General features: G+C 55.0%; 5 protein-coding genes across 5 annotated transcripts; 3 read left to right on the top strand and 2 right to left on the bottom strand.

Moving 5' to 3' along the window:
- Positions 1-648: 648 nt before the first annotated feature.
- On the top strand, positions 649-2,028 carry CKM354_000425300 (ribosomal 60S subunit protein L3; the record flags this gene model as incomplete). The annotated part of the gene is made up of 4 exons (XM_044799485.1): positions 649-740; positions 835-991; positions 1,047-1,720; positions 1,773-2,028. The coding sequence occupies 4 exons, from the start codon at positions 649-651 to the stop codon at positions 2,026-2,028; spliced, it is 1,179 nt and encodes a 392-aa protein (XP_044655420.1).
- Positions 2,029-2,801: 773 nt separating this feature from the next.
- Positions 2,802-3,386, top strand: CKM354_000425200 (uncharacterized protein; the record flags this gene model as incomplete). The annotated part of the gene is made up of 1 exon (XM_044799484.1): positions 2,802-3,386. The coding sequence occupies one exon, from the start codon at positions 2,802-2,804 to the stop codon at positions 3,384-3,386; it is 585 nt and encodes a 194-aa protein (XP_044655419.1).
- Positions 3,387-4,203: 817 nt separating this feature from the next.
- Positions 4,204-4,779, bottom strand: CKM354_000425100 (uncharacterized protein; the record flags this gene model as incomplete). The annotated part of the gene is made up of 1 exon (XM_044799483.1): positions 4,204-4,779. The coding sequence occupies one exon, from the start codon at positions 4,777-4,779 to the stop codon at positions 4,204-4,206; it is 576 nt and encodes a 191-aa protein (XP_044655418.1).
- A 186-nt stretch (positions 4,780-4,965) lies between these two features.
- Positions 4,966-5,789, top strand: CKM354_000425000 (F1F0 ATP synthase subunit d; the record flags this gene model as incomplete). The annotated part of the gene is made up of 4 exons (XM_044799482.1): positions 4,966-4,977; positions 5,116-5,511; positions 5,618-5,704; positions 5,760-5,789. The coding sequence occupies 4 exons, from the start codon at positions 4,966-4,968 to the stop codon at positions 5,787-5,789; spliced, it is 525 nt and encodes a 174-aa protein (XP_044655417.1).
- A 4,712-nt stretch (positions 5,790-10,501) lies between these two features.
- On the bottom strand, positions 10,502-11,722 carry CKM354_000424900 (uncharacterized protein; the record flags this gene model as incomplete). The annotated part of the gene is made up of 2 exons (XM_044799481.1): positions 10,502-11,334; positions 11,389-11,722. 2 exons carry the CDS (start codon positions 11,720-11,722, stop codon positions 10,502-10,504), a joined length of 1,167 nt encoding a protein of 388 aa, XP_044655416.1.
- Between the last annotated feature and the right edge of the window lie 3,508 nt (positions 11,723-15,230).

The raw sequence follows: 15,230 nt of genomic DNA, 5'->3' as shown, positions 1-15,230 counted from the left end.
GCGCTGGAGATGTATTTGGATGACGTTGCGGTTGGAGACTATTGTTTGTGGGATCGTTGCGATCTGTTGGATGTGATGCCGCCGACTCCTGAGGAGCATGAAGTCGCCAAGGGGAGTGCGGTGATGGCATTGAGTGGATGAGAGGTCACGCTTCCAGACCGATTGAGTGAGTTGAAGAGGTTGCATTACATTCTTGGTTTGTTCGACTTTTGGTCGACTTGATACCTATTTGGCACTAAATTGATACGAGATGAGAGGAAACATTAGCGAGGGCGTTCTTTGGGTTTGAGGGATGGAGATGGTTCGAGGCATTATGCATTTTATTTTCTTCGTTTGCATTAGTTTAGTCTACACCAGATGGCCTTGATTATGGGCTGCGATTCCTAATTGTATTCGGATGCGCAAATTGCATTCTCTCGGTCGTGGTCTCATTTATGACTTCAGTAGTCCTGACGGAGCCTTCTCAAGAACCTCGAGAGTGAGCGGCGAAGCTCGGAGTCGGCAAAACTATTGTGCGGCGCGTGCGATCGGTGTTTGCAAGACCGACGCACGGCTTGGCAACTAAATAGAATACCGAATCTTCACTCCAGCCCAATCTCTTCGCTTTCTTCAGGTCCGTTGCGACATACATCGACAACAACACCCACCATGTCGCACCGAAAGTTCGAAGCGCCTCGCCATGGCTCGCTGGCTTTCTTGCCACGCAAACGCGCAGCCCGCCACCGAGGAAAGGTCAAGAGGTAAAGTCAACTGCAATACCGGCAAACCTCACAGTGCGGATGGAAGCTGGGAGGGAATGTGAAGGCATTGACTGACGATGGTTCTGCGCAACAGCTTTCCTAAGGACGACCCCAAGCAGAAGTGCCACTTGACTGCCACCATGGGCTACAAGGCCGGCATGACCACCATCGTCCGCGACCTCGACCGTCCTGGCGCGAAGTTGCACAAGAAGGAGATCGTCGAGGCATGCACTGTCATCGAAACTCCTCCGGTACGAGTGTCGGCGCCAATACCATTCATGGCATGCGCTTACCCGTACATCACAGATAATCGTCGTTGGTTTGGTGGGATACATCGAGACTCCTCGCGGCCTCCGCTCGTTGACCACTGTGTGGGCTGAGCACCTTTCGGACGAGGTCAAGCGCCGCTTCTACAAGAACTGGTACAAGAGCAAGAAGAAGGCTTTCACCAAGTACGCCAAGAAGCACGCCGAGGACAGCGGCAAGAGCATCACCCGTGATCTCGAGCGCATCAAGAAGTACTGCACTGTCGTGCGTGTGCTTGCCCACACCCAGATCTCCAAGACTCCTCTCAAGCAGAAGAAGGCCCACCTCATGGAGATCCAGGTCAACGGTGGCTCCATCGCTGACAAGGTCGAGTTCGGCCACGGTCTCTTCGAGAAGCCAGTCGAGATCGACACCATCTTCGAGCAGGACGAGATGATCGACTGCATTGCCGTCACCAAGGGTCACGGTTACCAGGGTGTGACCAGCCGTTGGGGCACCAAGAAGCTTCCGCGCAAGACACACAAGGGTCTCCGCAAGGTCGCTTGTATCGGTGCATGGCATCCATCGCACGTGCAATGGACTGTTGCCCGTGCTGGTCAAATGGGTTACCACCACCGTACCTCTGTCAACCACAAGGTCTACCGCATTGGCAAGGGCTCCGATGAGGGCAATGCCACCACCGACTTTGACCACAGCAAGAAGACCATCACACCGTATGTCTCCTCAGTATCTTTCGTGCAAAGGCCGTTGCTAACATCTCTGCAGTATGGGTGGCTTCGTCCGCTACGGTGAGGTCAAGAACGACTTCGTCCTCCTCAAGGGTTCCGTCCCAGGTGTGAAGAAGCGAGTCATGACCCTCCGCAAGTCCATGTTCATCCACACATCCCGCCGTGCCCTCGAGAAGGTCGAGCTCAAATGGATCGACACATCCTCCAAGTTCGGTCACGGTGCCTACCAAACGCCTACCGAGAAGAAGCAGTTCGTCGGTACGCTCAAGAAGGACTTGGTCACTCAGGCATAAGCAGCTTCAGCGTCAAGCTTGTCGATTGTTTTTGTCTAGCGTCTCACGAAAAGAAAAGGGATGGGAGGGAGCATGGTGTTGGCGTTCTCTCATCGTCATCCTTCAAAGTCAAGCCGTGGCTATGCAGTACCTGTTTAGAGCTCCTCGGCGTAGGCTTCACAGGACTGTATACTAGTACGCTACTACCGCCACACTACCTTTTGGGTTCCATCGGCTTGCAGGGTAGTTTGTTTCGAAATGATACCAACGAACGTTCTACCTTCTTGTCGTTTATCATTCATCGTGCTGCCTGGTCTTACTTCCCGCGCCCTTATCGTGTATTCTTGTGCCCTCTGCGCGGTATTAAGGTGTTTGACACAATAACTACCGGCTACTCAGCCCTGATATTGTAGAGAAGTATGCCTTGCCTCCCTGTTGCCTTCGCCCCTTTCCGCTATTGTGCTTGCTGGATGAAAGAAGACATTAAGAGCTGTGAGCTTATTGACTGCAGATCCTACCAAACAATCATGCATACATGCACACTATTGTTGGTCTCTCGCCCACCGTTATTGAAGTGAACGCGAAATTGAGCAGATAGGCAGCCACGGATTCTTCACATTCGCACAATCAAAACCCCGCCACCTCGCTGCTTTCTTCCTTTTTCTTTCTCTCTCATACCATTAGCCAAATCCCATACCTTGCCACTCAATAGCCAACCCACACCATATAACACACTTCACACATCACAGAGAATCGCGCAGCGACTAATAATCACATCGCACCAGAGAGCAGGCATGGCACCAAAATCACTCTCGCCAACCAACCCATCTCCGTCGCCAGCCCACCGCGCCCGCTGCCTGAACACCATCGCGAACTTCATCCCCGCCTTCTTCCTTCCAGAGAGCGCCGAGGACCCAAACTTCACCTACCCACACAACCTCCTCGTCTGTCTGGGCCACCCAGAACCAAAAGCAATTGTGGTGTTCTGCAGCGCGGCCCAGTTCAAGGGGTACGCCGTCACCAACTCTCCCACGCTCTCCGGAAATGGCACCACAGGCGACGGCACCAAAGCTCAAGATGCCGAAGAAGTTTCGACCGCGGTGTCCCTGAACGGCGTCAAATATGACATTTTGTGGAAGGAGACGCGTGTGCCAAGTGAGGAGTATGAGCTGGACGAGGAGAGGTTTTGGACGGAGTTGTTTGATAAGAATGGAAACGTGAAGGCGAAGCACGTGTTTTTTGCGAATCTCGAGGAGCTTGAGGAGCAGGAGAGGGTGGAGGGAGAGAAGGCGGTGGCGAGGAAGGAGAAGAAGAGGGCGAAGAAGGAGAGGAGGGCGGCGGAGAAGGGGGAGAAGAAGGTGGTGGAGGAGGAGAAGTGAGGGGGGTTTGCTTGGGTGGGTTTGTGCGTTCTTTCGGGGTTTGGGTGTCGAGTTGAGGCGTTTGGGCGGGAAATGGGGAGGGAGTTGGGGTTGATAGATTTTTGGAGGTAGCTTCCGGTCGGAGCTGTGTCTCCGCGAATTTCATGCGTTCAATGCCACCAGATGTCCAAGTACGCCCCAGAGTGACCCAGTCGGATTGCTGGAGATGATCGTCAGGCCTCTCGTTTCTCCGCTGAATTCATGCGTTCGGTGCCACCAGATATTCATCCTGCCTGCGAAGCGATTCTGTCGAAATTCTGGAGAAGATCGTTGGTCCTCTCGTTTCTCTGAAACTCCGGTGCTTGCAAAGCCATGCCATGTCCAGAAGGGCAGTATAGCGATATGGGCCGATTGATAGAGATATCGGTCGGTCCTCCCGTTTCTCTGGAAAACCGTGATACTCGATGCCACCAGGATTGCAGACAGGCCGCAGAGCCACACGATTGAATTTCTGGAGATGATCACTGCACCCCTGGTTTCTCTGGAATTCTGGCGTATTCAATGCCATCTGATGTACAAGCGGGCTGCAGAGCGAGATTTTCGGATCCTGGGAAATACTCGTCGATCTTCTGGTTCTCTGATAATCTGGCTTCTTCAATGCTACCAGACGTCCAAGTGGGCTGGATAGAGACGCGGGCAAATTCTTGGAAATACCTGTCAGTTCTCTTGTTTCTCTGAAATTCTGTGGTATTCAGGGCCACTGGAGTTCCAAGCGAACCGTGTAGCGATTCAGTCGGATATTTGGAGACACTCGATTGTGAATCGAAATCACCCCATTTCACCCATCTTTCCCTCCCTCGACCACGAAATATCTCCCCACTTTCTTGCTCGCACAGCCCAAAACATCCCATCTCTGCGAATCTGCAGGTTTTCTCTGCCGCCGGATCCGCTTATGCCACCTGCCTCTGATCTCCTCGTTTTCCAGAGCGACTTTCAATGCATCCAGACCAAGTTCTGCCTCCTTCTCACCCTGTTTTGTCTCATCTCGTAGACTTCTGAGCGGCTCTACGCCTGTTGTATCCATTTGTTGAATGTCTTTTACGAAATGCAGTTGCGAAGAGAGTGTAGAGAGCATCTTCTGTTCTTCTGTGGCATCTTTTGGTGGTGGTAGAGCTGAGAGTCGGAGCAGATGGTGGAGCTGCTTGGGTGTGATTTCGGGCGTTGAGGAGGAGCTGCTACTGCTAGGTAAAAGAGAAGATACCGACCAGGTTGGCCTCGAGAGGAGCTGGTCTATGTCGAGTTCTGGTTTCTGTTGGCTGTAGGACCGAAAAACATTCTGCGAGACAACGGCAGCTCTTTGGGTAGTCAGGCTGTCTGCGATACCGTTTGCGCGTCTTGCTATTCGTGCCGCCATACTCGTCTCTTGACTTTCATCAAGCTCGCATTGGAGACGCGAAGTCGAAGTCGCGAAGTGGCGGCCTCAGGCACCACAGCGTTCGGCGGTTCTAGGGATCACCGAAGTTGACGACAACTCGGACCTCGTTCGAGACAGCAGCTTCACCACCACTCGATCTCCACTTCCAACTCGACATTCTGCACAATGGCGGCTACGGTATGTGCTGTCCCTACACCTGCGCGAATTCCAGCTCCTCCCGGGGACGAAGGCGCGGTCGCGCACCCGGCAACCTCTTCCTCAACCCAATGCCAAAGCCTTTTCTGCAAGCCATACTAACCACACCCTCCACCACAGCGATCTGCCGCTCTCAAGGTCGACTGGGCCAACCTGGGCTCCAAGCTCGGCCTCAAGGGAAGCACTGCCAACTCCCTGGCCGCCTTCAAGCAGCGCAACGATGCCGCGCGCCGCAAGGTCCAGCAGCTTTCTGAGCAACCACAAACCGTCGACTTCCAGCACTACCGCTCCGTTCTGAAGAACCAGGACGTCATCGCCGACATCGAGAAGCAGTTCACCGCTTTCCAGCCAAAGAAGTACGATGTGCAGAGACAGATCAAGGCTATTGAAGCTTTTGAGGCTCAGGCCGTCAAGAGCGCTGAGGAGACCAAGGGCAAGGTGGACGCTGAGCTTCAGGATTTGGAGAAGACTCTTAAGAACATTGAGTCTGCACGACCATTTGAGGACCTCACTGTGGTACGTATTGGAGATGGGATCGAGACATGCACGTCTGAAGCTCAGATTCAATGCCTCGGTCACGTGACGAATTGCCGACAGATGGCTGACTTGGGTAATCGTACAGGACGAAGTTGTTGCTGCCCGCCCAGACATCGACGAGCGCGTCTCGCAACTCGTGTCGAAGGGTCGCTGGCAAGTTCCAGGCTACCAGGTACGTTCTCTTCCATGCTTGCGGTCCTGCAACGATGTACTGACTTCAATTCCAGGAGAAATTCGGCAACCTCTCAGTGCTATAGATGGGTGCTGCCGATGTTCTATAGAGACACATCCTGTATATATGCCTACTGAGTCTCCTTTGTTGAGTATGCTTTCACGTGCATGTGCAACAGACCTCCACAATTCCCTCTTGTTGCTTCCGGTCGTACTTACTCAGCAGGCAGTCTAAACGCAGTCCCCCATTTCATTCTACAAAGATGCAACATCGCGTCGCACAGCTTCACAAGGCTCCTGCACTAGCTGAATTGCACCTCCCATCGCCCAGCCGCCACGCGCATGTCCAAGGTGGTTGACGGCATGCAACACGCCGCTCGTGGACGACGAAGCACAAGAGCCTTTGGCCTTGGTCAGGCATCGACCGAAACCTGAAACGGAAATTGGAAGGCGATGGCTGTTCCGGAAAGCTCTTGGCAGCTTGCGAGGCTGCAGTAGTGTCAGGTCTGATCTGATGAGAAATGATGTTCCGCCAGTTTGCAAAGATATCGAAAGCGCTCGACTCAGGATGAGAGACCGAATGCTGAGGCATAGCAGAGAACGATCGGCCACATGCTGGACCACAAGCGTTGTTCGGCGTCCTCAGAGTGGCTCCTGCATGCTCTACCAGAAGGCAGGCACACCAACGCGCGCAGCTGCCGCTCGGGATTCGCGGCTGCAATGCGAGGAAGGAGGATCGAGAAGTGGCACTTGCCTGTGACGCACTTCACCGAACGACGATGCCTCGTCAAATTTTCTGTGACATGTATCGCATATTTTCACGGCAGGCCGTCATCGAGTCCTCTGTCAGCATCAATGCTGTGCCAATACCAAACACATCAGGAAGCGCAAGCACACCCTTCGTGCCCTTCACTCGAATTCGGACCCGACAGCCGTCTTTTCCTCCGCGCCTGCCTTCTCCGAGCCAGCACCAAAGCCAGCGACATCTCTCCCTACCTCCCTCTGAAACACAATTGAAGTTTGAGAGCTACCTCCCAGGCGTCAGCAGCTAGAAGCCCGCTAGAAAATCCGAGCTCCACGGATATCGGGACACAGCGACATGCCATGGGGGCACAGCACAAGGCGACCTCTCACCGCGTCGTAAGGCGTCCAGCCAAGAGGCGCCTATTACGGGACTGAGAGGGATACACAAGGAAGAATACTGCAGAGGACCAGAGCATTGCCCTTTTGGTGATAGTCCAAGGTCAAGCTCTTGATGCCTGACGACCAGGACGGCCGCCCTTGCTGCATGTGCTTTCCGCTGTCGCTGCTAACAGTGAGGCTCGTAGGAAGCTCGACTTCCTGTCTCCGCTGTCTCACCTGGGGTGACGAATTCTCGTCACGGTTTCATGGGGACAACGATAGGATGTCTGGTGCGCGTTGGGTAGCGGGACCAGGCGTACGCAGCTTGCGATAGACTTGCAATGCTGGTGCATCAAGTCCATCCTGGTGCGTGGCATCAATGCATAAGTGGTTCCGCCCGGTCATCGATAAATGGTCCGATTGCTTGTTCCGTTAGCTGCAGCAACTTTGCACAGGGCGACGGCAACGAAATGTGACAGGCATCTGAGCCTTTCCGAGCAGGTAGGACACAGCTAAAGATGGAGCTCGTCGCGGCACACGACGGTGATGGCCTGGGAGTGCTGGTCAATACGAGACAGCTGCAGGCTCGGCGTTTCTTACTTCGATCCTTCGCCACGTCCGGGGACAGCCAACGTCGCCTGATGCTACAGCGAAGCGAACAAGCGCGCCTGCAACAGTCGAATGAAGACCTGGTCACGTCGGGCTTCCAGAGGATGGCGAGGATCGTCCCAAGTGTCGGGCATATCTTGCGATTTTATGTCCGGGTCGGGGGAATTGTTGCTGGGTCGTTTTCACTTCTGCGGAGTCACCAGCCACCCATCTTGCCAACAAGCTCTTGTGGCTGATCAGTCACCAGCACTATCAAGGGTCGAGAAAGTGGACTTCACTCTATACCACTTCACCCGTCTACCAACCAGTGCCAATGCCCAATGCAACTGCCGTTGCAGGCGGATAAGTATCCGCAGCCAACACATCAGCGAACGGCATCTTGTTCCGGCCACGGTGGCATGATAATGGCGGCTTGACCTGCTTGGCTCTCACTCTACCAAGCTTGTTCGTGCAATCACGGTGATTGCGTAGCCAAGCAGCTGTCGCCATACGCGAACAGGATCGACAGAGTTGAACAGGGAATCAGCCAGTCGTTCGCACATCAACAGGCTCCAACGGGCCTGATCACTGTTGGGTGTGGGTTAGGCAGAGCCTTGCAACAAACTTCCATGGAAGTCGTTCACTATCCAGTTGGATGCTCAGCAAAGGATTATTTCCACGCAAGCGCTTTCAAGAGCCCTGCGGAACTGCTCTCACGGAAAGTAGCAAGGTTGCAACATTGTCACACCGCTTTCTTGCCTGCTCTCGCAGTGTCTCTGAACATTCATGCCCGAGTTTTGCCAGTTTGAAGGAAATGGTACTAACCATTACGAGTTAAACGATCGACGACATGGCCTAGCCTAGTCGAACACTCGCGTCGACGACGATCACGAGTGGCGGATGTTCAAGGTGACAAGACAAGGCTTGCTGGTTTTCTCTCACCTGGTTTGTGTCTGTTCGCGAAGGAGGAACAGGCAGCATGCTTCCCGAAGATCCTTCGCCTTACGATCCTGGGCGCTTCGTTCAGAGTGGCGACTGGTGAGGTGTACAGCGTTTCCGACATGAAAGCTTCCCAGAGTCAATAAACGACAATGCGGGAGAATCTTGCCTGGTCTGCGGCACAGCAATGGCAGATTACAATGGATCATCCGGGACGATCTCCAGAACCCTCCTCTCCACGTCCATCGATCGCCTCGTTGGTCGAAATATGCATTTGCAACTGAACAAGCCCTATGATGAGGAATCAAACAATCAGAAAACCTTATGCTCGTTCCCCATCCCCATCACTGTCTTCCCGCGAGGATCCGGCTGGAGCAAGACAGGATTGAACCAGGCAAGGGGCACGAAGGACAGGAGGAGCAACAGGACTGGCCATCGTGCGGGAACCATCGAAGTGGTAGCGTATTTCCCTCATTAGCCAGCAAAAAAGAAACGAAAGCCATATCGTGCCCTGCAGCTGGACCAGGATGCGACTTAGTCTCTGTAAGCAGTTTTACCTGATCGGTCAGGTACGTGGGCTAAATACTTTTCCGTTTTGAGAGGTGCTTGTATAAGCAATTAAGACTAAGTCTCGGAAAGTCTGGACCCACTTTGTTGACTTGCCTTTGCAGGGTTGTGGACTTGTGGCAGGGCTGTTCTGGCTTGGCAGTGCTGACCTTTTGGACTGTTTTGAGTTTTTCATAATCTGGAGCATTGAGTTGAGCTTGTTTTGTGCTTGGAGGCTTGTGCGTTGCATTGCGGCTTATTGTCTTTCTTTTTGCGCCATGGAACGGGCTTAGGGAACGTGCTGATGCTGATGTTCTTATGTCTTAGCGAAGATGGCCCGCTGGTCGGGGATTGCTATTGCGGCTCTCTGCGATTTGGTGGTCGCGGGGAGGAGTGGAGGAGGGCGAAGCATTCAGAGAGAAGGGGAAATGTGCATCATGTTCGGTGTCGCCGCAGTGTTTGTCTAGGGATCGTTGTGTTGATGCTGCCTTTCGTGCATACAAACTGCACAAGCTGCGCAGCTACTGGCTGGCTGGCTGGCTGGCTTCCTGGCACGAGGACAAGGGCAAGGGAGGGAAAATAGTGCAACCGATATGCGAGACATACTTCCTCCCCTTCTTCGTGCTGTGTCCGGATCGTCGTGCCGTTGCGTTATGATTTGCTAGATGGTGGTTGAACCTCGTGAACCTTCTTCATCGGGGGTCGCAATGGCAAGGATAGTGTTGTTTTGAGGCTTGAACCGATGATGCAGTTCCGATGTCTGGCTAGACTATCACAGTAGTCATCGCGTCCATTGGTAATAAGCGACTATTATGTACTACTCGTCGACCGCTATTACGGCGTCGTGTCCGAGAAAAAAAGGGGAAAGGTGGTCTGGATGGACTGGAGATCGTGGAGTTGTATGGGTCAGGTTCAATCCGGCAGGGAGTCCACTTGTTCAATTCACACAGACCTGGATGCTGACGACTGTGTTCTTCTTGGTGTCGCTGGTCTGTCGCGGTCGTCTGTCCGAGTCTTGAAACATTCATCACAGTCTCAGAATGGTGATTCTCCTTTCACATCCGCCTACAAGCAAGACCACGCGAGAACAGCTCGATCGACGCGCCAAAACATCTTCACACCGCGATCCCAAGTCCATGGACCGGCTTGCACATCCATCGACAGCGGAAGTGAGACAAAATGGAACACAGCATCTCAGTCAGATGATTATCATCTTGTCTGTCTTTCATTTCACTGCGTCCGCGCGCGCCGTTCTATACTAGCTCAAGCCGTCTGTTTGCTTGGCTATAAGGCGTCAGAGTAATTAATACTAGTTCTACATCGGCGTCTCGGCTAAAAAGGCGACGACCATCCTTTTTTTCTCTCCGCCGCACAGTCGCTGTGCTCGCCGTTCCAGAAAAACCAATGGATCCAGGGATTACCTGGTAAATCCTTTTTGCTGTACAGTTCAGAGTTTCGAAAACCCCATGGGCCCCAGTCACGCGCGGGATTTGCGTTTGCAGTGATGGGCCCGAAAATAACGCCAGGAACTCCTCGCTTGTCTGTGCAGAAATCCATGTCCAAAGATGTGCCGTTTTGTGAAAAAGTCAAAATCCGCTTAACGTCAAATCATGTGTGGGTGTGCAATGTGACCTGCCATGCCACTGTGGCACCCGCGTTCGTGTCGCTTCATGTTGCTGCGCACGGAAAAGGCCTTGCCGCAGCCGTTGTGCGGGCATCGGAAGGGTTTCTCGCCCGTGTGGCTGTGTGTGTGGATCTTCAAGCTCGATGGTCTGCTGAATGCCTTGTTGCACGTTGTGCAAATGTAGCGGTCTTGAGACTGTGGAAACGTGGCTTGTGATGATGGGCTGATGTAGTGGTGGTGTTCCCAAGGGTTGCTTGTAGGAAGAGGGGCTGAGGATTGGACCTGAACAGCTGGGGGTGGCGGAGGGAAGTTAGAGGGAAGCGGCCTCTGCTGATACATTCCTTGGGGTACTTGATACGCGGCCTGTTGTGGTGGATAGTATGTCGTACCTGGCATGCTTGTGGGCGAGTTTGCGTAGGGCGAGGCCGTATAGCGTGCGCTGCCATATGGTGAGGCGTTCATTTGAGAGGGAACTTGTGCACGCTTCATTACTGGGAATTGGGCTGCGCGTTGGTCCGCTGGCTCCATGTTGTTGATGGAGCTGCCCACGTAATATGGAGAGCCCGAGAGTGCGGATGCCGTCGAGATGGTTGACGGGCTGTTCGTCGACTCCAGCACCGAGTCGCTGCGCATTGGTGGTGGCGGTGGGACTACGTCGCGAGGACTTGAAGTCGCCTCGGCGACGGGATAAGAAGCAGGTTGGTTCGGTTGTGCGACGATTGCTTGTGATGATGGTAGTGGTGGTGACGTTTGTTGCGACCCCACCTGCTCTTTCTGTTGTTGCTGTGCCGCGGAGCCTTGTGAAGTTTGATCTGGTGAGAAGTTTAGTGACAAAATCACGCGGCAGACTAGGGGCATCGACTTACTGGCATCACCTCCAGGTCGATCGGCGAAGCTGAGAAGGTTCGATATCGATGGGAGCGATGGCTTGAAGCCGTCGTCTGACGTCGGTGATCCCGAGGATTGAGGAGAGCGAGGTTGCACATGGTAGGACTGCTGCTGTTGTGGTTGCGGCTGCGGTTGCGGTTGCGGGTGATGTTGTTGTTGTGCGACGTGGTTGTATGCGTATGGGTTGACGTTCATGGGCTGGTTGACATCCAATTGCGGTTGCTGCGCACGAGTCGGGTACATGGCATAGTGTTGCGGATAGGCTTGGAAGCCATTGCGGACGGGATACGCCATCATGCTGACCGTTGCCATTCCAATGGATGTTGGGTTGGTGTTGTTGGAGGTTGTGGAAAGTGAAGTGATTGCAGTGCTGGGATGGCAGATCAGGTACCCGAGTCGACAGAAGGTGGCGTGGCGAGTCTGATATCGTCGGACACGAGGGAGGAATGGCTAGTCGCTTGGTGCGGGCGAGGCTACAGCGGGCAGTATGTAAATTGGAGGCACAGCGCCCAAGTGATGGGCGTAAATTGACTCTACCGGGACCGTCGACGTCGATGGGCGGGACACACGTGCTAGCCTCGCAGCAAGCGCGACAGGAGGTCGGCGACCCTGGTCAGCGGCAGTGAGGTGACAAGCGCGTGGGCGTGAGCAGGCGTCGCGAGGCTAAGTTGGGCCAAGGTGCTTTTTGCGCGAGGCTAGCTGCGCGCGGGTGGGTCCATCCTGGCTGCTAATCTATCGGGCTCGGGAACATCACCCTTCGCGGCACCACACGTCGTCTGCAGGCGGCGGCGCGACTAAGTGATGCTTGTGCTGGACGGAGGGGATGATGATCGACGTCTTGGAATGCCGCTCGCAGCACGAGATGGGCGACGGCGTGCGTGTGCGTGGGAAGTGTATGGCAGTAGCGTGGACGCGTGCAGAAGACAGCGGCGAAGGATGCATCGGTGGCATCGCCTCCGTCGTGGATGGGCAACGTGCAGGAGCAGTAGCAGCAACAGCAACAGCAGCAGCAGCAGCACGGAGGAGGTCGTGCGCCTGCGTTGCGTTGCGTCGCGCTCCCTCTCAATCTGCAACGGCAATCCACATCGCCTACGGGTGGAGCTGCCACAGGAGTGGACAGGCCGACGCCCCCAAACCAGCACGCCGTCCACCGCCTGTCAGCAGCGCCCTCCTAGGACGCCTTCAGCGAGGTGACCTCGCGCGCCCGGAGCATTGTTGACTCGTCGCCGCTAGTTTGTTCGCCCGGCCAGTCGATGTGCAGGGTCTCGTTCATGCTGCTGCTGGCTGTGCTGAAGACTCGCAGCGTCGGGCCAAGGTGGACCACGCCGGTGGATCGTGAACGGAAAGTCTCATCATCCATCGATCTGCAGTGCTGTCCAGTCTCTGTCCTGCTGCTCGCCGCGGTTCGCCTGTCTGGCCGGCCTCGCATACGTCCAACACGATCACCACACTCGTGTTGCTGCAGCGCGGCACAGGAGCGGCGTGCATAGAGCAAAAGGCCTCCGGAGTGCGCATCATTGGATGCACAAGCTGTGCACTCTGCATTCGCATCGCCAGAGATTCGCAGGATCGCCGCGTGCCGTGCTGCGATGGCATGGCGGCCGCGCCAGCATGGGATTCGCTGCTTAACCACGCCGCCGTGTTGGTCGTCAACGCTAGTGAGGCACAGAGTGCGGCCTTCTGCGGCTCGTCATTTCGCCTGCCGTGCCACGCTGTGCCTCGACTTCGAGGGGCAGAGCTGCTCGCCGACAGGGATGCCGTGCTGCGTGGTGCCTGCTATGCTGTTCGTCGGCTGCGTGGTTGCTGCTGCCACAAACGCGCTGCTTCGCGATGACACGTCGTCGCAGGCAGCACAGAGCCGATGAAGCGGGTCGAGTCGCATATGCGTGGCGGAGATCCACCCACTCAACAAGCACCATTTCAGCGTTCGCTAGACGGCAAAAGGCGGTGATTTTCACTGCACTCCAACCCTGTCAGTGCCACGCTCTGATCGACGGCCCACCACATTGTTCTAAGCGAGCCTCTCGAACCTGTCGACTGCAGCCTATCACGCCCACCGACCGCGCGCTGCACCTCGCACCCGAAAGAAGCGTGCACTGAGAGCTCCCGCCTCCACCACACCTTCCGCCAAACACACATACGAGCCCGTCACGAGCAGATCACCACAGGAAGTAGCGCCGTCACCATTGCATCGCAGATCGCGAACACCAACGACTGCTGCGGCAGCCCTGCTAAGAATAAGCACTCTACAGTGCAGCTGTTTCACTGCTGCGAAAGAAGACTGCTCGCCCGCTCGGGGCTGCGTCAAAGACACGCGAGCCTCCCATCACCTCGCAGCACGACCAGCTCTGCCTCGCGCTGGGAACATCCGACGACACGCAGCGCCGCGCGCGAGGTGGCACAGCTCCGGCCCTGTTTGCACGCCGAGCACTTGTTCGCGCGCCAAACGCCTCCTGCCGGGTGATTGCTGCACGGATGATGGAGGAAACGTCTCACATATGTTCGGCGCCATTACTCTTTTATGCAACCCTCCCGAAGACGATGGAGTACCGGCACTCGCGTCGTCGAGGGACCCATGAACTTCCAGTGCTTACAGCAGTTTCTCCGGCTCGGATCCACGTTTTTGACATGCATACGCTCTAGCGGCGGCAGCCGCGCAGATCACTCGTCACCAGATGCGCCGGCTCGCACAGATCTTCCACCATCCGCTGCTGCGTCGATCTAAAATGGAACACGGCACGCGACAGAGTGGCCCTCACGCTCGCTGTTCGCTTGACATCGATACGATCGTGTTCTTCAGGAGCAACTATTTCCACCCGTGGCTGACCTTAGGCGACGCTTCCGAGGTCAAAACCGCCTTTTCTCGTAAAAACGGCCGCCACAGCGTAGATTCCTTCGCGTCTTGGAACCACACTGCCAATTGCCTTGGCCTCATGGCTCCCCTGCTTTACGCAAGGTTTCTGTGCAACTAGCGATCAGCGTCACCAAAAGCGATCACCTTCATCTGGCTAGCGGATCTCCCGGTAGCGACGGTCTGCGCAGTCGGTGTGATGGGCGCACGTGAGCTTGACTCAAGACGTGAGACAATCTATTCCCTATGCTGATGAGAAGCAACAGGGCTTCGACATGTGGATCTTCCGCTGGCTTCCAGACATATTCGAGAAACTCGGATTCTCAAAATGGAAATGCCGAGTACGCCTCATACTTGCCATGTGATATACCTCCGTTTCTTCAGCAGTGTCGTCCGCTATTTTGTCTTGCCAGTATAGACACCAGACTACTCTACTGTCGGCCTGCGTATTGCAAGCTACCGAAATTGCAGTCAGGTCAATGTGGAGGCCGAAGTTATATGGATGAAGACTGAAGCCGAGAAACACGCGTCTCCAACCCCGTTGCAGAAGTAATGCCGCGCCTGTAACCTGGCACCTTCAAGCAGCACAAGATGAACAGTGCCTTTGGTCTTGCAAAAACTGAGTGAATCAGGACGAAAACCGTTCCTTGATACATTTGAAAGCACTCCGCAAGAGCCGAAGACTATTGCCGACTGAGTGACATTTCGCAGGTGCTGAGCTCGCTGCGGATCTCTGCTCCGCTCGATACCAGATGATGTCGTGGAGCATCGAGATCGACGTCGCGACAGGGCCATGCTGGCTTGTCTAGAAGCCATCCCCATCTCTGCTCATCTTGAAACTCATGCGTACCGCCAAACATCTCGAAGCGGCGCTCCTTCCTCATCTGCAACAAAACTTCCGAGCGACATGGAAAGCGAGCGGACAATGCCTCGTGGGTACCTGCTTCGACGCGCGGTCTGCACGAGTTC

Source organism: Cercospora kikuchii (genome assembly GCF_019650295.1).
Source record: "Cercospora kikuchii DNA, contig_00002, whole genome shotgun sequence".
Classification (NCBI taxonomy): Eukaryota; Fungi; Ascomycota; class Dothideomycetes; order Mycosphaerellales; family Mycosphaerellaceae; genus Cercospora; species Cercospora kikuchii.
This window is presented reverse-complemented; position numbering and strand designations above follow the sequence as displayed.